This window comes from Orussus abietinus, unplaced genomic scaffold (genome assembly GCF_000612105.2).
Source record: "Orussus abietinus isolate OABI.00-Male unplaced genomic scaffold, Oabi_2.0 scaffold4, whole genome shotgun sequence".
Classification (NCBI taxonomy): Eukaryota; Metazoa; Arthropoda; class Insecta; order Hymenoptera; family Orussidae; genus Orussus; species Orussus abietinus.
Genome location: NW_019396014.1, coordinates 2,437,500 through 2,465,495, shown reverse-complemented (window position 1 = coordinate 2,465,495; position 27,996 = coordinate 2,437,500). Strand labels below are relative to the sequence as shown.

General features: G+C 47.2%; 5 protein-coding genes across 8 annotated transcripts; 2 read left to right on the top strand and 3 right to left on the bottom strand.

Annotated features, from left to right (window-relative positions):
* Positions 1–31: 31 nt before the first annotated feature.
* LOC105695573 (ADP-ribosylation factor-like protein 6-interacting protein 1) lies at positions 32–2,522 on the bottom strand. Its single transcript, XM_012417246.2, has 5 exons — positions 2,175–2,522; positions 1,891–2,024; positions 1,435–1,672; positions 1,225–1,309; positions 32–1,143 (listed from the first exon to the last, which is right to left on the bottom strand). The coding sequence occupies exons 1-5, from the start codon at positions 2,202–2,204 to the stop codon at positions 1,043–1,045; spliced, it is 588 nt and encodes a 195-aa protein (XP_012272669.1). The 5' UTR covers positions 2,205–2,522; the 3' UTR covers positions 32–1,042.
* Positions 2,523–2,889: 367 nt separating this feature from the next.
* LOC105695835 (ubiquitin-conjugating enzyme E2 S) lies at positions 2,890–4,571 on the top strand. Of its 3 annotated transcripts, none has more exons than XM_012417802.2 (5): positions 2,890–3,093; positions 3,274–3,421; positions 3,536–3,726; positions 3,823–3,951; positions 4,054–4,571. In XM_012417802.2, the coding sequence occupies exons 1-5, from the start codon at positions 3,076–3,078 to the stop codon at positions 4,207–4,209; spliced, it is 642 nt and encodes a 213-aa protein (XP_012273225.1). In that variant the 5' UTR covers positions 2,890–3,075; the 3' UTR covers positions 4,210–4,571. The 3 variants fall into 3 exon arrangements, with proteins under 3 accessions (XP_012273225.1, XP_012273227.1, XP_012273226.1); XM_012417804.1 differs by having other exon boundaries at positions 3,071–3,196; XM_012417803.1 differs by lacking the exon at positions 2,890–3,093 and having other exon boundaries at positions 3,259–3,421.
* Positions 4,572–5,199: 628 nt separating this feature from the next.
* Positions 5,200–7,365, bottom strand: LOC105695834 (THO complex subunit 4). 2 transcript variants are annotated; one of them, XM_012417800.2, is made up of 5 exons: positions 7,062–7,365; positions 6,391–6,477; positions 6,106–6,253; positions 5,876–6,016; positions 5,200–5,732 (listed from the first exon to the last, which is right to left on the bottom strand). In XM_012417800.2, exons 1-5 carry the CDS (start codon positions 7,257–7,259, stop codon positions 5,620–5,622), a joined length of 687 nt encoding a protein of 228 aa, XP_012273223.1. In that variant the 5' UTR covers positions 7,260–7,365; the 3' UTR covers positions 5,200–5,619. The 2 variants fall into 2 exon arrangements, with proteins under 2 accessions (XP_012273223.1, XP_012273222.1); XM_012417799.2 differs by having other exon boundaries at positions 6,391–6,528; positions 7,062–7,364.
* Positions 7,366–9,106: 1,741 nt separating this feature from the next.
* On the top strand, positions 9,107–11,875 carry LOC105695853. Its single transcript, XM_012417834.2, has 2 exons — positions 9,107–9,313; positions 9,826–11,875. The coding sequence occupies exons 1-2, from the start codon at positions 9,231–9,233 to the stop codon at positions 10,358–10,360; spliced, it is 618 nt and encodes a 205-aa protein (XP_012273257.1). The 5' UTR covers positions 9,107–9,230; the 3' UTR covers positions 10,361–11,875.
* Positions 11,876–11,959: 84 nt separating this feature from the next.
* LOC105695741 (TRPL translocation defect protein 14) lies at positions 11,960–27,888 on the bottom strand. The gene is made up of 9 exons (XM_012417611.1): positions 27,554–27,888; positions 25,277–25,344; positions 24,588–24,625; positions 24,170–24,207; positions 16,006–16,134; positions 15,157–15,630; positions 14,327–14,534; positions 14,045–14,226; positions 11,960–13,934 (listed from the first exon to the last, which is right to left on the bottom strand). The coding sequence occupies exons 1-9, from the start codon at positions 27,591–27,593 to the stop codon at positions 13,657–13,659; spliced, it is 1,455 nt and encodes a 484-aa protein (XP_012273034.1). The 5' UTR covers positions 27,594–27,888; the 3' UTR covers positions 11,960–13,656.
* Between the last annotated feature and the right edge of the window lie 108 nt (positions 27,889–27,996).

The window sequence follows — 27,996 nt, the reverse complement described above, 5'->3', positions numbered from 1 at the left end:
TGCACGAAAACTCGTTAAACCGGTGAAGAGATGAATGAATCTTTGGTTTTATTAACGATAGTAAAAACATGTACCCATGAGTGGTCTACGTATTCATAAATTAAGTCTTTTTCTCCGTATTGACCACAATGAGGCGAATGATGAATTAATAATGAGTGATGATTCAATTGTTGGCATGTAAATGATTGACAGTTTAAAAACCAATATGGGGAATTTGATCAGTGACACATGAAAATGTACATTTGAAGGAGGCAATGCCTTAACACATCACCTTACATACAAGAGTGTGTTGTGAATATTAGTAATCTTACATTAGAGAATAAAATCTTATTACTATAAATAATTCATGTTCCAAAACCATTCGAATTTTCGTATTGCTGCATATTAATATTTCATTCACATGTGCAAATCAGAATGTACACACCTAACTATACCAAGGTGTGTTATTATGAATAGTCAAATGACAATTGCAAGACAGATGAGGCTAAAACATTTCTTCCACATACATTACGTGACTACATAATATTTCATATTCTAATCACCATTAAGTACTCCATAATTTTTATAACACTGCTTTTGAAAAATTGTAATTTACTCTCAGTTGCAAAAACTGTAATAGTGACGACTAACAAGTTACACCATATAGAATTTCTTTTTATAGTTAAAATAATCCTGCAAAAAGTGTACTTCTTTGAATTTTGAACTGTTTTGAAGATACATGTAAATTTTGGTAAACTTGAATGACTGATGATAAATAAGTGATATATCTAACAGCATCATTAAAAGTCCGTAACTAGATTCTAAATAATTTGAGTTTCGATAAAAAGGAAAAAAATATCACTCTCCTACATTCTTGAAGTTTCTTACAATATGTGTAAAAGCAGCAAACACGTGACATACACTGATAATAAAGTTTGTCTTTCAAACTAAGCCAACTACTCATTAAGCAGAATGACATCCAAATGGTACAATAAATTTAAATTTATTGTTTCCAACGATCAGTGTAAAACTAAATGAAACTTCTTTAAATATAAAACGATGATTATGACTGTTTACGATGGCACAAGTACTTAAAAATAGATTTTAATACTTGCTGCGCTTGCCCTTTGTGTCTAAGGCCTGGCATGAGCAGAGCTAGATTAACTGGAAGAACGATGCGTAAAGTTATAAAAATCCTTGACGATCAGAATAAATTCCGTTTTTAAGGGATATTAAAAGACTTACCAATGATATAAAGCAGCAGCAAATTATTAACATGGTTTCCGAGCCATGCGAGACTAATCAGACAACTCATCATTGTACCATAGCACTACAAATATATATAACAGTCATGATAATAAAACCTTCATCATTTCACCTACTACATTATTCCAGGGGAGGGTAAGATCTTAGCAATATAAAATAAAAAACACCATGAAAGACAAATTAACTTACAAAATTTCTATGATTACTGCGAGCATTTAGGATCTTCCTCCAGAAATTCTGTATTTGGAGAATAGTAGTGGATAAATTTTGACAGATTTCTTCTAATTTACGTTCTTTTTGGCCGGTCCAACCATTTGCAGGGAATAAAGCAGTTGTCACAATAGGGACCGAGTAATCAATAATGGCTAATATCAATAAACTCAATGCAATTAAAGTAAGTATAGCTGGCTCCAAAAACCATATTAACCTGCAAAGAATCATTAGAATAAAGGATAAACACCATTGCCTCGAGAATAAATTCTAGTAAATTTTAAAATCCAATTTATTCGAGGCATCGGACGCATGTATTCTATCCGAGCCAACTCCAAGTAATCATACCAAAATATTTCTAACACCGGCATGAAAACAATTGCCAGCAAATAATGAGAACGGTAAAACTAACTGATGAAAATTTGATATGCTCACAAGAAAATGGTAGTTGTAAAACCAACGATCAGCCCGGGATACCAGGGGCGCTCCCAGAATAAAACGGAGTTGAGTGGAAGGATGACTTCACGCCAACACTCCATTTTTCGCTTTAATTGTTTCATGTGTTTATCCTGAAATGAGAATGTTCATTGACAATCATCTTTTCATACCACAGCCCATTGAGTTTCCTCACAACGTTAAGGCTAATTCGAGTTCTTGTAGAACCGAATTCGAGTTAACCTCAAAGTTATTACTTAATCAGCCCTCAAGAAAAGCGTCACCTTGTCGTTGTTCGATGTGTTATCCGGCATCCTGTCAATTTGCAGAGGCTGATAAATTCGTGCGTTTGAGGTTCGCTAAATCTCTCAATTCCAAAGGTAACGCCAGACGACGCAACGGATGACGCTCTCTTTGTCCAGCGAAGCGCGGTGCGTTTTCGAATGAATAACGTCGAGCGACCAGCTAAATCGTACACGATACAAGGTGACAAAATTCTCGGATTGCTTCTCTAAATTGTGTTATTCGTTTTAAAAGGATTTTCAGTGATCTCGACGGTGCGCAACGCACTCAAACGCACACATAATTTACATCGATCGCCCTACCCTGTACTACGACGAAATTTCCGCCGACCGAAGTGCGTCAGCCCGTTATGCTCATGGAGATCCGAAATCGGCGCCAGCGCGATCCGTCGCCATCTTGAATTGATACTCACGATGATTGGCTACGGCTGATAGCTGTCGTCTCGTGATTGGTCGTTTCAAGGGAAGCGGCCAATAACAAACTAGCTTCGGAGCCACTTCGAAATCAGTGCACCTTACTCCAATTTGCAAAAATAATGTGGACGCGATATAAAATAATTTACATAAAAAAGTGAGAGTAGCCATGGCTCCTAGGACGACCAGGGTACCTGCCCTATCGCTCCCTCCAGTTGTCGATGCACCGTAGCGCGATGAGGTAACCTTCCGGAGTCGTGGTCTTGGGTTTCATTAGCGCCATAGTGACTGGGGTGGAGATTACCAACGTTCGCTCTCATGCGATTGGCCGACGATTCAAAATGTTGGTTAACGCAAGTGATGCCGTGCCGATGTTGTGACGTTAAGGATTTTATTGTGGCACAGCGCTGATCGGCCGCGTCCTACGGACGGTTTTCGGACACGAGATTTCATTCTAAATTCGGCGAACATGGCGGCTGTGAGTTCGGTAAGTAATTCGAGGTAAGGAGGCGACGTAAGGGCACCCTCGGCTGTCCGATGGCAGAGGGTTCCTCGTTCACGCTTGTTTACGTGTGGGTTAGCATTGCGCGGTAAGCAGGCTACTCGTCGACTCGCTCTTGTTTGACACGTCGCGACGCTCTCTAACCCTACGATGTCCTGCTTACAGATCTCGAATGTCGAGAATTTGTCGCCTCAGATCATACGCAGGGTGGCCAAGGAGATGACAGAATTGTCCACCCAGCCACCGGAAGGCATTCGAGTTATCATCAACGAGGAAGACGTTACCGATATTCAAGCTGTCATCGAAGGACCTGGTAAATATAGTTTTAATCCATTAACGGATCGAGTCAAGACCTAATGTACATTGCGGTGACAAGGGACCTGTTACGGTACCGAGCTACATATATAAACGGGCTATTGGTTTTTAGGTGGAACTCCTTACACCAATGGTTTCTTTAGAGTTAAACTTACCCTGGCAAAAGATTTCCCCCAGTCACCACCGAAAGCATTTTTCCTTACAAAAATCTTTCATCCCAATGTTGCAAAAAATGGGGAAATATGTGTGAATACTCTAAAGAAGGATTGGACATCGGATCAGGGAATTAAACATATATTATTGGTAAAGATTAAAATGATTAAGTATTCAAGAGCAATTAATGTGTATTTCCCTTAGTATACTAACGTTACTATAAATATGTGACATTTTTATTTATAGACAATAAAGTGTTTACTGATAGTACCAAACGCCGAATCGGCATTAAACGAAGAAGCTGGAAAATTACTTTTAGAAAGGTATGACGACTACTACGAGCGAGCAAAGATGATGACAGAAATCCATGCACAGGTAAGACTGTCATTTTGGTTACCGATAAAAAACAAAATTATTTTCACCGTACAACCAATACAATATAAATCCTAATTTATTTAATGAAATTTTAAATTCTAGGGAGGTGGGAAAGGCAGTAAAGCTGGTCTTGTTGAAAGCTGCACATCCTCTGAAATTGCAGGACCATTACCGAAAAAACATGCAGGAGACAAAAAGTTGACAGCAGAGAAGAAGAAGATGTTAAAAGATAAGAAGAGAACGCTCAAACGATTATAAGAAGTACCCCGACCATCATCCTCCTTTTTTTTTTTTCTATAATTTAAAACTGGTGTGGTTAAGAATGTCTCATATTGTACACAGTAACTTCATAGTAAAAAATTTATTACCTAAAAATGATGACTGATCTTATCATTAAGTATTTAGCAAATTATAATACTAGTATCTCAGAGTAAAAATATGACCGAGTTCAAAGTGCAAGTCCATCTTTACTGTCATTGGTGAAGTTGGCAGTCATCGGACAATCTTGTCCATTCTTGTTACCTCTGCACTGGCACATATTTTTGCGTACATGTACAAAATAATATATGTAACGATGAATTAGATGATTATTTAAGCAAAATAAACGTTTTCTCGTACTATCCGTACTTCTTGAAATTCCTATCGACTAACGTGACATATGCTATTTATAAAATTGAAATCAAATCTTTTTAAAATGTTCTTAGCCACCAAAACTTTTGTAGAACTAGAAATGACAGTTCCGGTAAGTGTGGTACACGCGTACGATAAAAGTTGCCAACAACTATAAGTCAATGGGAAGGAAATGTAGAAATAGTAGAAGAAATACGTTTTTGTGTATTTTGTCTTTTATTAGTCAAATATGTCTCGGAGTATTCTTCAGTCTTGGGCCTGTGCAACGCAATTTGCAGTTGCGTGCGTGCATACGCTCGTGGCGTGTTTAATGCTCTCGGCCCTTTATCGTTCGATAAATTGAGCCCCTGGAGCCACTGACTAGTTAACATTAATCCATTATGCTCACAGCCTTACTCCACTATTTTGCTATCAGTGGTTAACGCTCGTTCTCTCATCATGAAATAAAATACAAATTACATAGATAATACAATGTTAGCAACCTGACACAATGATCCAGAGTAACACATCGATTCGTTGTTTAACAATATGTCAAACTTCTTAAGGAGCATACTGTCGCTTCGCTGACAATACATGTTATCCAACTGAATTCAATTCGGGGCTTAAAGCACATCTTCGTACTCTGATAAACAACACTGTTGGATATGTAGTTTAGTGTATTTTCCAGTTCATGGTCTCACACGCACGATAGTACATACAAAGTCCGTACAGGCTTTACATTGTATCATAACGATTTATTCTTCCCAAATATGCGATTAAAAAAAAAGGGAGATTATGAGAGCTCCTACAAACACTTTGAATCGTGTGCTAAGTAACTCCTTCGTGGCTTCCTCTCTATTGGAAGTGTTAACAGGAGTAAACGTTATAAATAAAATAATTCACTTTAAGAGAAATCACTGTATAACTCTTGCTTTCTTTTTCATACGGTTACGCGTATATCTTAAGAGGTACGAAAAATAAAGGAAACACATTGCGATGTGTATGTCAAATGAGAAAAACAGATTAAGTCAGATGTACGTTGCTTAGGGTAAGGATGTGTTACTTCACTTCTTTGACATAAGCTTCCAATTCTGCATCTAGTTCTTCAGCAGTTGGTGTTTTAGTCGTTGGCCGACTACCTCCCCTCCCACCGCGACGCCCGGTACCGCGACCTTGAATTCATTTATCTTCCGTTATTTTCTTATGCCTACCATGATTCACCAAATATTTTCATTTTAAACTGCTCAAATTCACGCCATACCATTTATCAATAAATACATGAAATCAAGAAGGAAAGCATTCCATGTAATATTACCTCTGGCGATTGCCCCTCGAGCTCCTCTGAAACGTGGTTGCGATCGAGGTGGATAATTAGGTCCGCTAAGTCTGTTACCACCGCGAATAGAAGACGTAATTGGTATTTCCGAGGTAGCAACTTGTATATTCATTTCTCGTCCTACAAATAATAATGCGTCATTTTGGAAACATTAGTTTTTCATGAAATTCAAGCACAAGAGCTCAAGCTTGATCGTGTTGGCAGCTTACCATCCAGAGGTACACCATTGTATTGTTTCATTGCTTTGATGGCATCGGCTCGCCGCTCGAATATAACATCTGCAGAACCCAAAGAGCGACCCGACCTGTCGTAATGTACCGCGGCAGATTTCAATGGACCGAACTCGCTAAATAATTCCTAATGGTAAATAATAATAATTAGCCATCGTATTTGCAAGTCACGATGGAAAGTAAAGACATTAATCCGTACATGAATTCTTTCACAGATAAATCAAGGTTTCGCGCAGCCTTCATCAAAATAAAAGAAATCCATACCTGAATATCAGAATCGGACACTCCAAAATCGAGATTGGATACGAGAAGCTTCGTCGTCCCGGTACTGCCAATAGCGCCTCTGCCGACCTTTTTAACACCATCAAACATATCATGCTTCCAAGCGCTATTTACATCTCCCTGTAATTGGCATTACGACGTAATGAGAATTAGAAACGATCTTCTAAGGTGTTCTACCGTCCCATCGTTTCTCGAGACGTTACAAGGTGAAACGTTCCTTCGATACATCGTCGTGCGGTTTGTCGATGGCTATGCGACCCTAGGCCGGTATCGGAGGACGTTAAGAAATCGGGGCAGAATCCATATTGAATTTTTCATCGATACACTTCGGTGTCACTTAATCTCGTGCACGAAACCTTGAGCTCGACCGACGACACTTGGACCCAGTGCTTAAAGGGGCGGCATACTTTAAATGTGGTTGCAATTCCAGAAACTACTGGCACGGCGATTCGTCGAAATGGAACGTATCCCAAAAGTGTATCGGCCGCCGCGTGGTAGAAAATTCAATGGACGACGACTTAACGTTGACGTGATCCACCGATAAATCCAGCCAATGAGAAAAACTCCGCCGACGAGCGGTCGGAACGACCGATATGCGAGACCGGGTGTACCCCTCCTAGGGAATAAGGTAGACCAGTCATGTGAATACTCACTCTCGTGTACGGAAGGGAATTCCTCGCGATGCCACCGCGATTGCGTCCTCGCATGACGCCTCCGCCAGGACGGGGCGATCCGCGGACGCCTCGGCGGGCCGGCCCACCTCTACCGCGCCGGCTTCCGCGCGTCCTCGTGCTTTTATTCTGCTTAATGATGTCGTCGAGGCTCATTTCGATTTTATCTACCATCTTCATTGGGACGAATTGTCGAAGAAACCGATTCTGTACGAAAAACGTTCGAGTCCAACCTCACCCGTTACTTTTCAATGATGGCGAGGCCGCGGCGAAGTGAAACAAGCGCGCGCAAAGCACTCTGGGTCGAACCGGTTGCCCGGGGTGGCGTTCGCCAACTCATCGATTCCGAGCCATCTACTTTGCTTGCTCGATCTCTAGCGTGCCACGGTATAAACGGCTTTTACATCATTTACGTCGTGGTCAAAATCGCCGTGGAAAATACCTAGTGTAAACATAGTGTAAAACTAGATAAGGGAACAGCGCTCGTGACACCCTCTTTGATTTTACCCTTCACTTATCTTATTTAAATTACGGGAAGGTAAAAAATTTTATCTTAATTAAACTCTACTTCACAGCTAGTTCGCGAATCGGTGTCATCCCATAAGGATGGTACCGATCCCCCAGGTCCCGCCACGAGGAGGCCGCTGTGATTGGGACCCGCCTAAGCATAGGCACCTGGTTCTACTGAGTTCCCAGCGTCCCAGGAACTCGCAGAACCAGGATTTCATAACCCATACAGCACACCACTCGCATACCATACGCATCCGTCCATACAACACACCACTCGCATACCATACTCATCCGTCCATACAACGCTCGCCGCAGAGTACAGGGTAAGTCGCCGAGTACCTTGCCAGTTAGCATCGAATTACGGATATAATTTGCCGGAAGGGCATACTACTTCTAACGCGAACAATCCAGCAGCTTCCACCGTCACCGACGACTAACCCGGCTCGGCTGTCGGCCCGCGAATACGAGTTTCAGTCGACGGGCTTGTCCCGGCTTACAGCAGGCAGAGCCCCCGCGGGATGCCGCCAGAGCGAAACAACGTATCGCGCAACCGACAACCTGAGCCAGGTAGCCTTGCACGCCGTAGCTTAGCTACGACGTACTAGGTGCCGACGGAAGCTGCCGGATACACTAAAGGTACGGCAATGCCGTACCTGCAAAAATCTACTTCGGTTAGCACGCAAATCCGAAATTACTAGCTGCATGGAAAGGTACCCGACAACGTCCTGTCCGCAATTTACAATCTCGCACGCACGCAATGAGTGCTTCCACTTTTAACTACATTAAACTACTATCATACAAGAAAAAAAACACACTAAGTGGAACCACTCGCGCAGCTATTAGCGGACCGGTGGTTTTCAACGATAGTTGGAAACCACCGATCCCCCAGGCTCACCACGTGGAGGTTGCTGCGCACCGAAGCCCTTTACAAACGTAATAAATTATGTTAAATATATTAAGAAAGGGAACAGAAGGGAGGGGGGATGTCTCCCATAAGGCCCGGTTTCACAACCCAAGTTAACCGAAGTTTGATTTTTAACCGTTAGGTTAAACCATAGGTTAAATCTGGGGTTAACCGTTAGGTTTAACCGTAGGTTAAATCTGGGGTTAACCGGTAGGTTTAACCTTCGGTTAAAACTGGGGTTAACCTTTAGATTTAACCTTCGGTTAAAACTGGGGTTAAACCAGTTACGGTACAAGCAGGTAACCCGATGTTTACCCTTCGGAAGACCAAAGGGTACTGATGCTCCGAGCGCGCGCTCGGCCTTATATAGGGTCCCCGACCCCGGCATGTGCATGCGCAGTTCCTTATAACACCTTTGTTTATTCCAATTTCGGATTTTCTTTATAATAACGGAACCCTACCCGTTAATAGAGATGAGCAGGCTCATCTCTGCCGTTAACAATCTCCCAACTCATCTCTGAATGATCGTTCGCCGTCTCTTCTCCGTCTTTGGGCCTGGCCTCGTCCAATCCGAGAAGTGGATCGCCCAAGTTATCTCTGATCGCTGTCGGAGCCTCTCGACCAATAGCCGTGCACATGGATATGGCAGAGCTTTAACGTTTCAGGGGAGAGAGGAGTTGTATTAGATTAGTGTTTGTATACTCAGAATATTTTCCGTTATTTAATTGGTAAGGGCAATGGCTTCGTTAGTTGCGGATTACGGGACATCTTCCGGTTCCGAAAGCGAGACGGATGGTCCCTCTGACGACGCGGACAATGTGTAAGCTTCCGAAATATCTTTAGTTATTGCTTATTTCCTTGTTCACCGACCTAACCTATTAATTTGAACACCTCATACAGCATAAAATTGACGGTACAAAATTTTTGCTTACTCAGAAATTTAATTCCTTCTGCTTATCATCGACATTGAAATTTGCCATGTTTGTATGATTTATTGGCATAAAGTTAAAGATGTTCCAAAAGTATCTTTCGTTAGAAAAAAGAGGAAAAAAGAAACGGATGACTGTAAATGTTAAGTACTCCAAGAATTAAAATATTAATTAATCTTTTAATATATAAGAAAGGAATAAATTGTCAATTCGTATGGGCTTGATTTCTAGTAATTCTTTAAAGAAGGATAAAGCAATTTAACGATTCTACCTTGAACGTCATTCTCACGCATTCTTTAACATTTAGTTGTTCGAGTTCTAGGAATAATTTTGCTAATTGCAAGCCTTTCATACATTCAAGATTGAATTTGTTCTTTGTTATCTGATATTGCCTAACTGTTAGTTCCAAGGAAGAAGAGGAGGAAGAAAACGAGAACGATAACGAAAACCATAAAGAACAAGCTTCCACTGAAAAACTTCCATTACCTACTCCAGACTTCAATGGCACACCTACCATGAAAACTTCCGTTTTTTCAAATCCATTCGTCGAAGCGGAGAAAGCAAAGAGCGCGATATTGGAAAAACATGTAAAAATGACACCAACGTTGGATGACACTAAAATGATAAACGGCAAGAAGATCTGTTGGAATTACCGTAAAGGTCGCTGCCGATTTGGTCACAATTGTACATTTGCCCATGACTCGGACTTGCATCGTTCGGCAGCCGAGCTAGAAGCGATACGAGCACCGCAAGAAACTATCATTTGTCAAACACAGTATAATGGACAGATATCCACGAATGACGATGACGAAGTGGACCAAGAAAATAATCAAACGCACAAACGTAAAAAGAGACCAGGACTGAGTCAAACTTTAGTGCCTGGAAAGAAAGTTTTAAAAATGTACAAAGCACAACAAGCTAAAGCAGTGGGTAGATAAGCTTAGATTTTTTTTTATCGGTTTTAACCGAAGTTAGCGTATCACCAAAGTGAACCATTCATTTATTCAAATGAAACCACGTCTATAGATTAAATTTTGTCTCGAGAATACAGATATCACATTTTGTGAGAAATAACTATTACATTATAGGGGAAACATTATGAATCCTCTTTTGATTAATATTAACCAAACTTTTCGACTCTTTAATCCACTTACAAATATCTTAACGTGTAATGAATTTTTTAATGTAAAGAATAGGTCATTCTTCTATCGTTAGGGCTGCAAAAATCTTTCATTTAGTTAAAATTGAAGTACCGCATTTTAAAATGTGATATCCATATTTAAAAATATTGACAGATCTACTTACGGGTTTTGAACTTTAGCAACATTTGATATTTCTAACCCAAATTGGTATTAATTATGATCAGTAGTATTTTTATTTTGATGTTCAATCGTTGGACGTTATTTACGAAGTATGACGAAGTAACAAGAATTCTGCATCTTCCATTTTCTTTGTACCTTCCATCGTAGGATTGAAAAATATACATTAGGGAAGATTGTTAAGTTTCACTCCACATATTCCATGGTTTCCGGTACTCTGGACATTTTTTTGTTCAGAATTAGTCGGATAGAGTTGTTTAAAGCATTAAGAAGTGAAGCCCTGATTTGGGTAGAATAATGTCCACTACAAAAGTATTTCTTCGAGACTCAGTAGTAATACTACTAAATGATAAATGAACCATTACACTTCCATAGTTATATGTAACTTTTTACAAGTTGTTCCATCGAGTAGCAGTGATTTTACTACCGTCGAGAAGCGTAACGACAGAAAAGACCGCCCAGCTAGTAATCCGTTGTTCTTGAATAACATTTCTTCCTTAATTAGTAGTCCGTACGTCCATGTTATTACAGAAATTATTGGATTATATATTTATATGAAAATTGTTACCCAATAGTTTCTATTCTAGGTTGCTCCAAATATGTTCTTTATATATTCGTTTCAATACATTCAAGCTATCCACGGATAATTAGAAGAAATTCAGATCGAATCAAGAAAGAAGCATGAAACTGAGATACTAGTCATTGCGAAAGAGTAACGATCAAGAAAGAAAGGAAGAAAATAGGAAATGACTTTCGCGAGTACATATATGCCCAAGTACGTTAAAAAAAAGTCTTTACGGGCATTTCGCTAGATCCCAAGGATTTTTTTACGAGACCTTGGGTATTCAAAAATGACACAAATGATCCGCACGTGTCAAGGTAAATTCCACGAGAGCGGAACGAAAGATATAACGTAACTTAATATATTCCATCTAAGAGTTCCGATAAATTATAATGCTTCGACCGAATGTAAATTGAATCGTTAACTTCCAGCAGCACTTAAACAGTGCTCGTCGAGAAAGACACGTGAAACCATTAGTTTAATAAATCGCTATAGTATTTATCTTTTATTTTCTAAGGACTTATGTTTACCGAGATTTATTGAAAGAACTTAATAAACCAAATAGTTGTAAACCCTTGTTCGTGTCATGTCCCCCCTTTCCTTCGCTTCCCACGAGTCAGCGAGTTGAGGACAAAACGTTACAAGTAGATGAAAAGTTCGTCAGGCAAACCACAATTTATTTCACGATCATAGGTACATTGCGAAGTCAGATTATTCGGGATACGACAGACTCGAGTGCACCAACGATTCGTTATTGCGTCGATTCTTCGAAAATATATCTAGTATATTTGTTTAATCTTTTTGTCTCTCCCCCCCCTTCCATCTTTTGCGTCTGAATGTTTCACAGGCACTTTGTCTCCGGTAGCGGCAAAATCTGTGACGAATATATTAGCAGTGCGTCAGAGAAAATCTAAGTCGAAGTTAAAAAGTTGATCATCACAGTCCGTTCTCGGTCTCCGGTTAATTAAGTGGGCGACAAGTGGTCCGATCCATCCGGCAGTGTCAACAGCCCGGCACTGTGTCCCCTCCGATCGAGCCACGTGTTCTACCGATTTTTCGATCCAAGGACCGATCGATCGGATCGATGACTGCACTTAAGGGCCTTAAGTACGCCGACTCATAAAATTGACTCCACGGCGCGGAGTTACGCGAGCCTGCGACGCGGTGACGAAAATCAAACGCGAAGGATTGCCGTTTATGTATATTTACAATACTCTATCACTTACTCGAGGTACTTGCCCCTTAAGTACTAATACGCCTCGCTAGTCGAGTTACTCTAGCCCTAAGTAGATTAACTAGGTACCGCGTTTTCGGAAATAAATACGTAAGGTGCTCTCCGTTAATTTTGTACCGACAGAGCACCGAGATGCATTGCACCGCGACGCGTCCACGAGGCGGTCTCGCGAATTCGGCCGACTCGGAGAAAGAAAATATACGAGAACGTAGTACATACTAGCGGTAATTAAAGCTTCGTTCAGGGAAGTCTCGCCGTAGAGAGCTGCGAAGAACTGCCAGTTTATCCCACGAAAAAAAGGAACTCGCCGGACGATACCGAGATTACTTACGCGACTCGCCTTGTAATACTTTAAGGATAGACGCGAGACGCCTCTCGCCGATGTACGGATCCTGCGGGACTTTCGACTCGTGACACCCTTCGGGAGTTTACCTTAAAGGCTTAGTTTTACCGCCCCGAACTCGCCGCCGATTGTTCGGGCGCTTTCGTTACGAGGTTCTGATCAGCGCTCGCGTAACGAGTATCGCGATTAAGTACGCGTTTCCGATTACACTTGACGACCGGTCACCGGTCCACTGTTCGGCATTCTCGTGTTAGATTTCAAGCTCAAAGTTAACGGCCTTCGGGCAACTCTGCGGTGCATTCGCATCCTTCGGTTTCTCCGTCGCGGTCGTCGATTGCTCCGTACCTGGCGCCGAGACAATACTTTCGGTAAAAGGTGTGTCGAAGTACATACGAAGATAGACCCCGGTTAGGTTGAATTACGAAAATACTTAGCGTACTCGAGACCACGTCGGACTACGTGTACCGTCGGTACCGTCTACGTACCTACGAGAGTCTGGCGTATACGCAAAGGACGAGGCTCTGGACACCATTTAAATTTAAACGTAAGCTAACATTTAAGTACGCGCTAACGAAGAAGAGGTCGAATCGCCCCCAGAGTCGATTAGAACAATCGACTCCAAAGCGCGAAAGCGCACGAGTGACCGCGGCCGAACGTCAAGGGGTGAATTGCTCCGGTCTCGGTGGAAAACAATTTGTCAGGGCATAATGGAGTTTTCCAATATCCTCCCGTTCGCGCCGTTAAAGTCCTCCGGTTCCCTCGACCTAACTCCAACGTTATATCTTCACGCCGTTTTGGTGCACGTTCTTGCTCTCCTCCGCCTCCTTCAAAGGACTCTCGTTCGTCGTCCTGGGCTGCTTCTCCTCCTTGAGCCCGTTACGATGGACCCCGTTTCTCGTACCGTTGACGCCGTTCCTGGAGAAATCGACGCCGTTGACGCTCACTCGAGCTCCGTTGATCTTCGCATCGGCCCCGCAGTTCTGTTTCCTGGGCGAGGACCCCTTCGTCTCGGACGAGTCCGGCTTATTTTCCGAAATGGCACCGTCAACGGGACCTGGAAAACGATCTCGGCGTTAGCGAGCTGCCTTTAGATTTCCTCAAGCCTTTCGGTATTGCCCCAACTCGGCAACGTCATTTAACCATTGGAAGAACGTCCAGACCTACCCTGCAGATTGTGGCAATACTTATTCGTGGAGTTCCACTCCTCGCGAAGGCTGAGATTGAACATACTGTAATCGGGATTGCCCGTAACTTCTTTTTCGATAGTCAAAAATTGAGGTAAGATTCGCTTGAGGTCTTCGCCGGCCAAGGCTGTGTACGTCTCGAGGAGCATCAAACCTTTGCACCTGCGGAATACGCGTAAAACGCATTTGTCAAAATCGTAACGGTTTCGCATCGAGTCGACGAGCGGGGGGGAACGGGACGGAGAACGATCGGCGATATTACCTGGGGTGTCCTGGCTCTCGGTAAATGTCCAGCTGAAAGTACTGATTGTTGATGAGGAAGCACCTTCGCAGCTTAAAAATAGTAAAGTGCGAATCGTCCCTCTGAGCTAGCATATTTAAGTAATCCCTGTGCGTCAGTTGTGTCTTGACTTCCACAACCTGGCCGCACATTTTCGGCCGTCTGATCGTGTGAATGTACGACCAATGACCTACGAAGTAAAAAAAACAGGGGGTAATTCTCCCGTTTATTTCCACATCCATACATCGCACCGTCCTGATACAGTAACCGATAAAAATACATTTATGTCGCACCGCGAACGCTCAGCCCGCGAGCGCGTCCTAACTAGCGGACGTAAAGGCAAGCCATTAATCTCGAATAGCGCGACTAACGCACGGCGAGCGCGAATTTCCATTTTCCGCAAAACTAATCGGTCGAACCCGCGCAGGCAGTGGACTCAAACTCGGGAATCGGGAAACCCCCGTCGGTAACTTTTCGAATCGCCCCAACCCGCGACGGGGGCGCCATCTCTCGCCGCGGGGCTCGACCCGCGAGCCCCGTCTATCTCGGACAACTACCTACATCTCCCCTGCGCGCGTCCGACCTTACCGACGATCTCACCACCCGGAAAAGTAATGAAATCCGAAGTGGCATCTCGAGGTCGCGGCCCCCCGAGGGTCCGGTGGGTCCGCGAGGCTCGGGACGAGGAACGTAACCTTCCGTGCTCGTCCCCCTTCGTCAGGACTCGAGCTTCCTGTGCCGGAAGCCCCACCAGACCCTGGAGGACCCGAGGAAGCGGGCCACGCCGGGGGCCTCGATAGACGGGGTCCCACCTTTCTGGCCGCGCTTGCGGAGCCGCGCCTGCATCTTCGGCGTCTTGCTCTGGAGGTAGTTGTGGACGACGTCGAAGTCCTGGAACGGCGGGAACTCCGAGTCAGGCGGCAGGGGGCCCCTGACGAGGAACTTGACCTTGCGGCTGCTCGAGCGGAGCCGGTCGCCGGTGTCGATGCCGAGCTTCTGGCATACGCACTCGATCATCCGGCAGATCTTGGTCTCGAAGTCCTGGGAGTTGTCGATCACGTCGAAGTAGGGATGGCCCACCCAGGCGGCGGCGGCCTTGTAGTCGAGCTCTCTGGCCACCTCCACGCCCTCCGACCGACACGCGTGGTCCTCCGTCGAGTAGAACTCCTCGGCCCCGTTCGCCGCCGACACCATGTGGATGATCTGGTTGTACCGGTTGTCTCGGAGCTCCACGTTGTTCCATCCGTTCGAGGCCATCATCAGCTCCCACTTGTCTTTCGAAATAACTGCGGAGGACCGATAGCGGTTAGACGTAGCGCGCTCGAGCTCCTACGACGCCGGACGAGACCTTCTAAATTTATAAATAAATTTCCCTTCGCCCGCCAAGACGAAAAGAATCTAACGAGAACTCGTAACGGGTCTGCGCGGTCCCTCGATCGGGCTAGTTCGATTTTTTAGCAGGACTCTTGTGATGGAAATCGACTCGCGGTCGGGGTGGTCTCGGAGGAGTCTCGAGAGATACCCTTTCCGAATGGCGACGCCGGTTCACGGGTTAGCGTCTAATTTCGTATGGTCCGGCCGATCGGCAAGGCGCCGACATATTTCTAGAGGGGAATCTTTCTTACGCAAATTACTTGGCAAACGTGGCTGGTGGTACTCACATGCAGAGGCGTCCATGGCACCGCGATCACAGATTATAAGGCAATTCCTCGAGCAGCTCTCACCCAGCTGGAAGAACGTGTTCTCGATTTGGATCATCGTCCTGAGGAGATTCTCCTGGAACTTGAACGCTGAAGCAGACGGACAAAATCGGGATGACGATTACCCAACGGCAAAGACCCTCGACGCGAGTTTTCGGTACGGAGAAAAAAAAAAAAAGAAAAATCCTCAAGATATAAGGGCGAAATAACGATAGAGAAGAAAAAATATCCGGAAATTTCTTCCAAGGCCAATTAGGGCGATTTAAACCGATCATCGCTGGTCCATTTTGAGGCCCGGACAAAATCGTCGAATAACCGCGTCGGGGTCGATAAGAAAAAAAAAAACATCGCAATCACACATATTTAGCGTATATCAATGCTTAACGATACCCGCGGATCTCCTTGAACGTAAGCGTACCAATTATTAATGACACCCATGAACGACTACCGGCCGAGTTCTCGAGTTAATTTGCGTCCACTCGGCGCGATAAAAAAAGGAGTATAAAAAAAAAACGAAGTAAGCCAATCGCGAAGCAATCATTATCAACCGGCGTTCCGACCGCCGATCTTGGCTAAGGTCGTCGTGGAGGATTGGGTTAACTCGAGAGCTCGTTGATAACGCGATAACGCAACGAAGCTCCGCGACGGTCCGGAGATGCGACTCGAGATGAAGATCCGAAACGAATCTAGGCGAGGTCAGGGGAGGGGGATTTTTTTGCGAGCCGCAAAAGACGTTGATTTGCATGGAGAAATTCGGCACATATTGGCTACCGCTATTGGGAACATTACGCGGTTTACGCAAATTGGTGGTCTACGTGGACGAGACAGGTCTCTCGTAAGTCTTTCCCCGAGAACTCGTCCAAGAGGATCCAAGATAATTGTTCGCAAAGTTGCCGGACCATGCGAGTCCTCTCCTCGTTCTCCAATTACGCGAGTGGCGTCGGATTAATTGGCACATTTGCGGGCTCGCGTACCTTCGAGGTGATCTCCGCAGAGCCACTCCAGAAACTTGATTATCCCGCGTTATCGTGGACCAAAATGGCTCAAAGTCCCGACATCCTTTTTAATACCGTGTCAATTAAGTCTTGGCTCCACTTAGAAAACGAGGCTCGTGGAAGTTGCGAGGCAGACCTCCTAGATGAAGTAAAGCATGAAGATACCGAAGCAATTCGGGTTGCCGGGGTCGCCTCGTGGCGAAAAGCACCCAGAGAGCCGGATTCATCGATGAAACGTAACGTTTCAGGCCCCTCCATGCTCTTTCCCCCATTTACATATCGACTCGATCGAAAGTCACCTGTGCACATAGACCTTATTCGGGCGCCTAGTCGCGGCTTGGGGTTATAAGTTTAAATAAAAAAAAAAAAAAAAAATTGGTGCAGGCGTAGCGGTGCCTGGCATATCGAATAGTACTCATTGAATCGTTTCAGCGGCACTTATTCACCGCTCCGAGAATGTAATTCGCCTCGTTTCGGTATTTCCTTCGATCGACACGCTCACGATTCGATACTCGGACCGATAGGTTCCTGGTAATTTTTGGCAGCATCCTCCTCTTCGAGGTCTGCAAACCCTGCATGTCTTGGATGACCGGACGAAAATAATTCCTCGAGAGAGAATGACCACTAGAAGAAAAGAAAAAAAAAACAGAAAAGGACAGGGAGAAAAGAAAGGGGAGGATGTCGGGAGCTGAAAGCGGTCTTGTGAAAGAAAAAAAAAATTGAGGAAGCCAACAAAAAAAAAGGAGATGTCAATCCCCTTTGAGCGCGCTCCAAAGAGTCTCGTGAAACATTTAAGAGGCCGCATGTCGGACGCAATAGGGAACGCATAAAAAGTGTGAAAAACAGAAGGCAGGGCTCTCGGGGAGGCGCCAAAGGCGCGTATCGCGCTCGGCAAGGGGCGCAAGGAGCGATAAAAAAAGCGGTAAAAAATGCAACGCCTTCCAGGTAAATCGCGGAAAATCTCATATCCAGTTTCTATCGGAAGCGCAATTTTCCGCGGAAGGCCGGAGGAGCGAGAGGTTCGTCCTCTAAAACTCCTCCATCTCTTCCCGCTCGTTTCGTCCCTTTTCGCCCTTTCTCCGCCGTCTAAAATTCCGAGTAGGTTGCCGGAATAATAAAATAAAATAAAAAGGGGGAAAAAAAAAGTACAGGGACGAGGTCAGGGAGTGCCGTTCGCTCCTGCGGCCAGCAAGGTTCGCCCTGTTTACTCGGAAAAACAGGGAAGATTGTAGCTTCGTCTTCTCACGAGGAAAAAAAAAAAAAAAAAAAAAATAAAAAAGAGGGTCTGCGGAAGATTCAGGGTAATCGTCTGCGAGCGACAATCGTTGCGTTCTCTTCAATCTGGGCCGATTAACGATTAATAATTATTAACGAAGGGGTCGCCGTCGTCGCGACGTCTGGTCGGTCGGGGAAAAAAGGAAGGTGACGCGAAAGAAAAGGAAAGACGTCGCATAAATGCCTGACGGAGGGTCGGCGAAAATCTCGCGACGTCGTTTCGTCGATATCTCGACCGACACGTGATACGAGAATATCCACGCAACGAGCGATAGTTCCTCCAAGTAGCGAGGAGACCAGAGAACCAGGAAAAGCGAGCTGGAGGCGAAGGCAGGCAAGATCGAGGAAATTTTCTAAGAGCCTCGAGGATAATTTCTCTCAAGATTCGCTTAAGAGACCTCTCGTCCGACCCGAATTCGGGGTAAATCCGGAGCGTTACGCGCGAGCCGCTTATGACACAGGAAACGGGAAACGTATTCTTTGACGACTCCTGCCAAAGCACCTGTCCCGAATATTCGTGGCAATGGCGGCCGACTGCGCAACCGTCCCGAGCGATCGCTTATTTCCACCGAAATCAAAACAAAGTAGAGAGACCGAGTCGCGGTTAAACGGCTACGTAACGTCCTTGTCGGTTTCCCGTTCCATTTGGCGCACGAGCCGGAACACCTTGTCGAGGGTGATCGGCCGATCGGGATTAAATCCGCGATTGCCGGCGACTTCTCGAGCCGCGATCAAATCGTATTCGAGTCCAAGCGGAACCTAGAGAGGAGACCCGTCCAAACGTCGAAATCTCGGCTGCCAATTTCCTTCCTCGTGCCCTTTCGATTAATTCCGCCAAATGCCAGAACGTCGGAATCGTCGAAGTTGATATTACGAAACGGGAAATAAAAATGGTCTCGACCCGGCGATTGCCTAGAACGCTCGTCGAGGCAAATCATTGTCAAGGCCGAGTTTATCTGCCACCTCCGCGCTAATCGCATCGCAAAGTCGGATCGTAAATGCGACTTCTCCGGTCAGTTTTTCCAGCCGGAGAAGAGAGAGGGCTTCGCCTCTTTTTTCTTCGTTTCGAAGCACCTCAAGGTGCGCTTCCAAGTCCGAGGTCGCGGCTCGACCTCCTGTCGGTCCGGAAGTTCCTCTCGTACTTTGCCGGCTAATCGCGCGATTCCGCTCGCGAAAAAATCGGAGGGAGTCCTCTCGTTTCGTAAAAAGTCCCGCAGGTTCGGTGATCGGTTATCTACGACTGCACAGGCGGGTTTTCTAGCGGCTGATAATATACGAGGGGCGTCGCGAGCTAGCCGAGCGAGATGAATTTTAGCTTGTCCCCTTCGACGAGGAGCTAGGTAGACCCGGCGACTAGCGGGGTTGCTCGGGACTCACCCGCGCCAGAGTCCACCCTGAGGAGCTCCGGCCACTTGGCTTCGCCTTCGAGCCCGATCCAGTACCGAAACAGGACCTCGGGGCGCGGCGGTACCCTTGGACTCCTTTCGGCCAGACCCGAGCGGTCCTGGAGGCACCTCGGGGTCCAGCCACGACCGGGAAGGAACCTCCCAGACGGGTGCGTCCCGAACGCCGGGGTTCCTCCTGGCTCGCTCCCCTTTTTCCTTCCCTTTTCTTGCGGGGCCGTCCGGCAGAAGGAAAGCGTGCTTCATGTAGTTTCCCGTTTCCCCCGAAAATTCTAGGACTCGAAGAGCCCCCGAGGAGACCCTCATTCCCGTTTCCCGTCCCTCGGGGAGACGAGGCGCGGCCCCTCGACGAGGTTCTCCCGGACTCCGCGGCTTTATTTTCAGTGGCCAGGGTCTCCCGGCGATTACGCCGAGGGAGCTCGGTTTTATTTTCGAGGCCTCCCGAGGTCACCCGGAGGGAAAAAACGATCGAGGGCCTCGAGGTCGGGAGAGCCCGACGAGGAGGAGCAATCCCTCGCCCCGGCCAGGGGCCACCCTTTTCCCGCCGCTCTCGGACAAGGGCTGATTCGCTTTCGCTGTGAGAAAATGGGAAAAAAAGAAATAAAAATAAATTCCTACCTTTCAAGGTAGCTCGCTAAATCCACTTTCTCGATCTCACGGAAGGTGCGCCCAGGGGGGCGAAATTTCTCGTCGATCCCCGCGAAACGTCAAGTGGTATGAAAAAAAAAAAAAATGGAAAAGTAAAAAAACAAACCCTTCAGTCGTTCCCCCTTCCTGGGTTTCACCTCGTCCGGACGGCCGACCTTGAGAGCGCCTCCCAGCCGTACGGGAGAGGTCCTGGACAGGACGTTCCTGGGGCACTGGGGTATCGATCCGCCCCCGGGAGCCTCCTGACCCTCCGGCCACCCCCGACGAGCTCGACGCGCGTTATCTCCCCGCGAGGTGCGTCTCTCGTCGACCCGTACGGTGGCCCGAGGGTGGCCTTCGGCGCCGACAAGGTCGACCTCGACACCAGGTGTATCTCCCCGGGTTGCGGTGGTCTACGATTCCGCTCGAATAATTCCACATAAATGCTACGCGAGAAGTAAAGACCGCGTTGTATATATATGAGGGGAAACAAAGTGCGGATCGAAACCTTAGCCCGGATTCTCGACCATTGACGCGAGTCGATCAGCGACGACGACGACGTCGGATTTCGTCAGTCTGCGCATACTTATCAAAGGGGGTTAATTATCGGTCGAGGCCGAGATCGGATTAATCTCTCGGCCGTTGGCAGTGCCGGTTAATAGGCAATTCCACGGCTAATCGACGCCATCGGCCAGGTGGTGCCTCCTGCCGATGGCTTTTTCCCGACCACCTCCCCTTTGGACCGGCTCCAAGGAGCTTACTCAACCCTCGCCCTGGCCCGTTCAAACGATTCCGACGTCGGATAACTCGCCAATTGATTAAGAGAGAGAGAGAGAGCTATCGGGGTGGCGAAGACCCGCGTATCGCACCTGGGCAAATTTCATCGCCCTAATCGAGGTCCTGGCCGGGTCGACCGATGGGATTTCCTACCCCCGATGGCACCCTTGACTCGATTCATCCTCCCTCGAGTCCTCTAAAAATCGACCAGATTCGATCGCACCGATCTTCGAGCACGGACAGGACGGCGTCTCGTCGGTTCCTGGATAAATTCGGGGGCGTCGCGACGCTCCCCGAGATGCGCGGACGGAGGACAAAGTGCAACCTCGTGGCACGGGGGGTTGCCGTCGATGGGAACTCGTCGCATCTCCCTCGAGCGTAGATTTGGCCGACCTCCAAGCGCGACGCGAGACCACGATCAGGGACCAAGGAGATTCGTCACCCCGGACCGTCCGCGCGTCATAAAAATCACATGCCACTAAGAGGTTAAGAAAAAAAAGAAAAGAAAAAGAAAAGAGACAACAAATCCATCGGTCCAGCTACAGAGATGAAAAATAAAAGGGTACTCTGGTGCTCATCGCGCGCGACTCGCATTCCGGACTGGACTCGCATAAACGCTACTTTGCATCTCCGCTCGGGCCTTCATCGAGAACAAAAAGCGATAAACCGAGACCAGCTCCGAGTACAACCGAGATAATAAACTGCACTTTATTTAACGCGATGCACCGTTAAAGGTGCAACGGCGACCTCGGAAGCGGGAAGAGGCAGACTTTTCGTTCAACGGGAAATAATAGGCTCGCGCTGGCCTGCACCGAGGAAAACGACCGCGCCTCTACTTTCTCCGGGTTTTACGATCGGCGAGGAAAAAGGGGGAACAGAAAAAAAGAAAAGGGCATTTCCACCGGCAAGGACGAATTTTCTCCCATGGCGGGCGGAGGGGAGAGCCGCCCGGGTCAGGAGCCATTCCCGATGGAATTATATTAAAAGACGACGGGGACCGTATCCGCGTAAAATCCAGACCTTCCTTTCCTGGACGTTCCTTTAATTCCCGGCAATCACCCGACGCAGAATCCCACCGGGGAGGAGCAATTCCCAGAGGTGGACACGACACGCCGAAGCCAACTCCTGCCGGAAGCCCTCTTCGTGACGGCCTCAAGGTTGCGGATTAGAAGCTCCCTCGGTAATCGCCCGACGTAACGATATCGATATATTCTAAATGCCCGAAGAAATGAGAAAGGGGGACTCTACGATCGAGCCCCAAGAAAAAAAAAAAAAATAATAAAAAAAAAATCAGAACAGTCATATCGCGATCCTAAAGTAAATCGCTCCTCGTCTAGTCACCCTGGCCTGACGAAAACCTGGCGAGGGGCCACTCTCTTTATTTTGCATAATTGCCAGAGAATGGGTTGCATCGTATTCTTTTACGTCTCGCGCGTCCTCCACCCACAAACGACTGTAACGCATCACGAGTTAAATGCTGCGACCCACTCGATAATAATTTCGCGAAATTATCCGCCTTCGAATCTCCAAGAGACTCGAGGACCACGATTTTCTGCCTTGACGCAATCGAGATATATAGTTTTAAATATAGCCTGAAATTTAACGGGGAGGGGAGGTAATTTGAATTTATGGATTGGGTGTTAGGAAAACGTTTCTAAAATTGTGAGGAAACGGTTTAAGTAGAGTGCAGCCGATTTTGGCGAGTCCTGGACCTGCCAATCGCCGCTTCAACGATTGGCGATTGGCACCTTCCTCCGTAAAGTCGAAGGCATTATCGACCCGACGAACGTTCGGTAACACGTAGATGCGTCACGAGCCACGTAGAAAAAAGAAAAAAAAAAGGCACTGGTCGTTGTCTCGAAACGTTTCCACGTCTAGGTGTTACGATCCCGCTGAGTGGTCGAGCACGCATTTCGTTAACGATATATCGACGTCGAAACCGTGTACCTCGCCACCGGTTAAACTTAGACGAGCCTTACATCATCCGAATCCTGCGTTCCGTCCGTTTTAAATCTTTCCATTACCCTGCGAGGAGTCGACAGGAAAGAAAAAAAAAAAAAAAAAGAATAAAAATAATCCTCGCCAAAGTGGAGAAGAATTCCCACGCCTCGTTTCTACGGTTCCCGGGTGAGAGAGCGCTAGCCGCTAAAATTACGCCACGAGAAATGAACTCCCCACGGATGTTTACGAGGAGAAATAGGAAAACGGGAGAGGTCCCGTGCTCAACCCTGAGAATTATTTTACCCGGACTAATGGGCGAAAACACGTTGCAAAAATATCGCGAGTATCCGCTTCTCCCGAGACCCGACCTCGTCGAGGACTTCGGAGGACCTCTCGAAGAGAGTCGCGCCCCTCCGAAACTTCGGATAATCCGAGGGTGTTATCATTTGACATTTTCCCCCCTTTCTCTCCAACTTCGGCGAAGATCCTTAAATGATAAAAGCCGAGCCCTCCTAGGTCCTTCCGTTTCGTCGTCTCGAGGCCTTTTCCCGGCGCGCGTCTTTTTCCTCGCTGGCGAGGAGCCAAGAGATCGGCATTGGACTCTCTCAGAAGAAGCCATTACGTCAGGAGCCTCCAGAGATTATCTAACTAATATCATCCCTGCTCCCCTTTCCTCGGCACCGGGGATTCGTCCGGCCACGGCAATGAATTCGCGACCGATTAATCCGAACCTGTTGCACCGCCGTTCGCTCTCGGTCGGGAAAACAGACGTCCTCCACAGGCGGAGAATCCAAGTTTGAATCCCCCCAAAGACGATTAAACTTGCAGTCGTTCGAATAAACGAAGGGTTTAAAATCCTCGACCGCGACCAAGATGCACCGCCCCGCAAATAAATCGATGTAAACCCGCGTCTCGATTTTTTTTTACCGTCCCGTACAGGAATACATGCAAGCGGATAACGATTAAACGGACGCCGTAAACTCCACGGGAGGGTTTATCGCCCAACGAAGGGACATCGGTTACACCCCCGTTTCGAGGGGTGGCAAAAAAGGCGAATAGGGCGAGACAAGCGATCTCGAATTAAGTTGAAAATTTGCAGGTACTCACCCTCTTCCGCGTTCAGGTCTGAAAACTTGATGCCGCCGCTGAAATGGAAAAAAGCAGACGGAGGATGAATGCAATCGTCTCGACAAGTCGGTATATCCTTAAACCACGGCGAGGGGGGTGGACTTTAAAGGTCCTCCTAAAAAAAACGAGAGAAAAGAGAGTCGCCGCTACCCGGAGCGACGAGAGGCCATTTCGTTCTCCGGAAGGACACCAAAATCTCGATAGATTTTTCCTTTTCTTTTCGACTTCCTTTCTCTCGTTGCTTTCTCCTTCCTTTTATTTCCTTTTCCGTCTATTTCTCTTATCGGCTTCCCCTCGGCGCGAGAAAAGGCCGATTCGCGAGGGCGCGGTCAACGCGAACTTTCCCGGGGGGGATAAAAAAGTGAGAGATTTGATAGCGTGTGATGTGATGGCATACCTGAGCAGCACGGTCGCTGTCTCGGGGACACGGAACACCTGAAAAAGAAGACAACCACCACTCTATCGAATCCACAACGAAGGGTGACATCCCAAACCAATTTCTCACTCTGTTTTTTCAGTTCCCGCTCGTTACATCGCGCCCGTACTCGTCATTATCCTCGTACCGTCCTCCGCCCAATTTTTCCATCCCTCTCAGAGACGTTCGCGCAACCCCTAGGGGAACTCCTTCCTGCGTCGGAGAAGCTCCGTATTTCTTCTCCCCTTTAACTGGTTTCGAGTCGAGTTAGCCCCTCTCGCGGAAAGTCCCGGCCCATTCGAGGGGGATGAGGAGGGGGCGAATCATCGACGAGAAGTCGGAAAGGCGTAGAAACCGCCACGTGGGCGGAAAGAGGGTAAACGAAAAGCCAGAACGGGAGGAGAGAAAGAGACCGGAGCCTTTTCCTCCCTCGAAGGCGGAAACAGCTCCCGAGGAAAGGAATTTCGGAAAATCCTTCGAGAACGAGCCGAGGCTCGTTTCGGAACCGCGCGGAGCGACTTCGCGTGGCGAATCGCTCGGGATAGAAAGAGAGAGAGAGACCTCCTTGTACAGATTTTTTCAAGGTTCTCGAGTGCCTCGAGATTCTCGCGTCTTTCGCATCTCCAAAGAGTCAAAAAGTCTAAGAGTGGCTCAAAGAACGGCATGCTCACCTTCCAGCCCATGTTCTCGAAGAACGTGCACAGCCGAGTTTGACCCGTGGTCTTGCCTCCGCACGGACCTGGAAATGTCAAAATTAATAATTATTAATAAATCATGAAAATAATATTAAAAATTACGTCGCATCGGACTCGAGATATTGGAACGATCGACGATCGTTTTCTACAGTCTAGGGGGACGGGATGCGAGGCAAGGGGGAAGGGAAATTTATTCGACTGTCGTCCCTGGAGGCGAATCGACGCGAAGCGATCAGGGGCTACCCGAAGCCTCGTCGGAATCCCGGGGATTTTCGTTCGATCAATTCCATCGATTAAAGGGATCGCAAAAGATCCGCGAGCAACGCGACCCGAGACTGGCTCGGCAATTCTCTCTATTAAACCGAGTCGGCAGCTGTTCTCCGGTGATAGTCCGGGAATTGCATCGAGTTGCGTCTTCGTCCTCGTAATCCGACACATCTCGTCATCCGCATGACATTCCCACGGCAAACGGACCACCCGAGAGAGCTCGCTTCTCGCCACGATCTTTGCCTCCTTGGTAATTAGTGCGATCGAACGCTCGCGACCCGAATGAACTCAAATACTTAATCGAAACTAGGTAAAACCGGTATTGTCCATCACCCGTACGTAACGTAAGGGATAATTGGAGTCCATCTCATTGAGTCGACCGAAGCTATGAAAACATGCCAATTCGAGTCCGGGGCTTGGAACGGGTAGAAAACTACGAGATGCATATTCGCCCTGGCTGAAACCAAAAGACAACGAAGACGGACGACCGTCGTTCAAGGTTAACTCCCTAGAGAGAAAAAACTTGGAAATTGATCGCGCACGCGATACCTATTTCTTTTTTTTTTTTTTCTTCAGCGTCGACTGTTTAATCAAAACAATGGATTTGCGGGATAAGAACGTCCATCCGAAGTGATCCGGATCGAGGGCACATATATCGAAAATAAAGCGGTGATCAAGTATCGCGCATCGATGTCGATCTCCGGGTATAGTCGCGCGCAATAGCAGCCGCGGCGGTCGATCAGCTGATCGAGCTCGCCCCGTTAACTGCGGTGACCTAACCTTTCTTCCCGTCGACCGATATTTCATTTCTCTGGCGAAGACCTCTCGCGAGTCCCGGGGTTCGTTGGGATTCGGAAGTGCGCACTTTTCCTCGATAATCCGACGTCACGAGCGGATTTCTTCCAAGTGCCTACCGTGCCTCGAGCGGAGGTTATGTTCGGCCTTTGCCGACCGGTTCGTTAAAAACCTCGGCGAAAGTCCGCGCGTGCTCATTTTTACCGGAATTTACCGAGTATACCGACGAATTAAAATATACGATTATTATCCTATGATAACCGATTAATGACGCAACAGAAGGCTCGATTAAAATTATTTCAACCGAGCTCCGACCGACGTCTCCAATACGCGCGTCGGGAACTTGTACCGAGGGAAACGTATTTTTTTTTTTTTTGTGTATACGCAATAGTCGGTGTTATCGCTCAGGATTATTCCGTGCCGCTCGTATACAAAGTGACCACAAAATTGCGCGCTCGTAATTTCGATAAATTCCGCGTCAAGCGCGGAAATGAAACCGACTTCGCAAATGGCGATAGCGAAGGTCGATTTTTTGATGCCGCGATATCGCGAAACGGAAATGATTAAATGTAACGAGTTACCAGTTTTCGTCCCCTTAGGAGTTTTTCAGTTTAGCGCCTGATAACGGGGAGTACCTCTTTGAAAAATACACGAAGGCGATTCCAAAGAACCGGAGTTGCAAGAGTCGTAATTTCACGACAAACGCTATCACGGATAAAGGACAAAACCACGTTCACGCGACCGACACGAAGTCGGGATGCATATTTTTCTTTTTTTTTTTTTTAATGCCGCTAAGAGATACTTAACGCGCCGACCTTGCTTGTGCTTTATTTTAAAGTACAATTAACTCGTTATAAACAAAAGACGCTCTAGGGGCAAGCGTGGCCGCGACGCGATCGTAAAAAAAAAATTGCCGACCCTGAGAGGCTGCCCACGTTTAAATTTCCCGCACAATGTCACGTTCTCGCGACGAAAGGCAAGATGGAGTCGCGGGAACAAGGGTCGAGGAAACAAAAAGGACCCCCGTGGTCGGTCTCGGGCCGAAAACGTGCTTTCGATAGAGAACGAACCTAACCCCCAAATGAGTAATCGAGGAACCGCTCGCGGACGAGCAGCCGGTCGGAGTAGCGGGGTAGAGGACAGGTGTCGGGGAATAAACGCGTGGTCATTAATGAAAAAATGGTTCCTTACCCCCGGTCAAGACGATCTTGTAGACGCGTTTCTGGTCCATGTTCGACGCCGGGCTGGCTTCCTGTCGGCGCGTGTTCTCGAGGTGCTTCGGCGGGTCGATGTCGGCGAGGGCTCGGACGTTGCCACTGCGTTTCCTTCGACGCGATGTCTGCCCCCCGTGACGAGTACTACATTGACACTCCGCGATACGCTGCGAGTTGGGACATCGTTGGACACGTTGAAGGCATCGAGGGGTAAGGAGGCGCGAGGGACTCGACGCAACGATCACCGATGCAACTACTGGTGAGACTCGCCGGAGGAGTCCGCGGCCGCAGACACACCTCTCGCCACCGAGGCTCGGGTCAAAGTGAGGTGAAGTGAGCCGCGGCTCGTTGGCGACCCTGACTGCCAGGCGGCGCCCCGAGCGCCGGAAAGCACGAGCACTGGCGAAAACGACCGAAGCG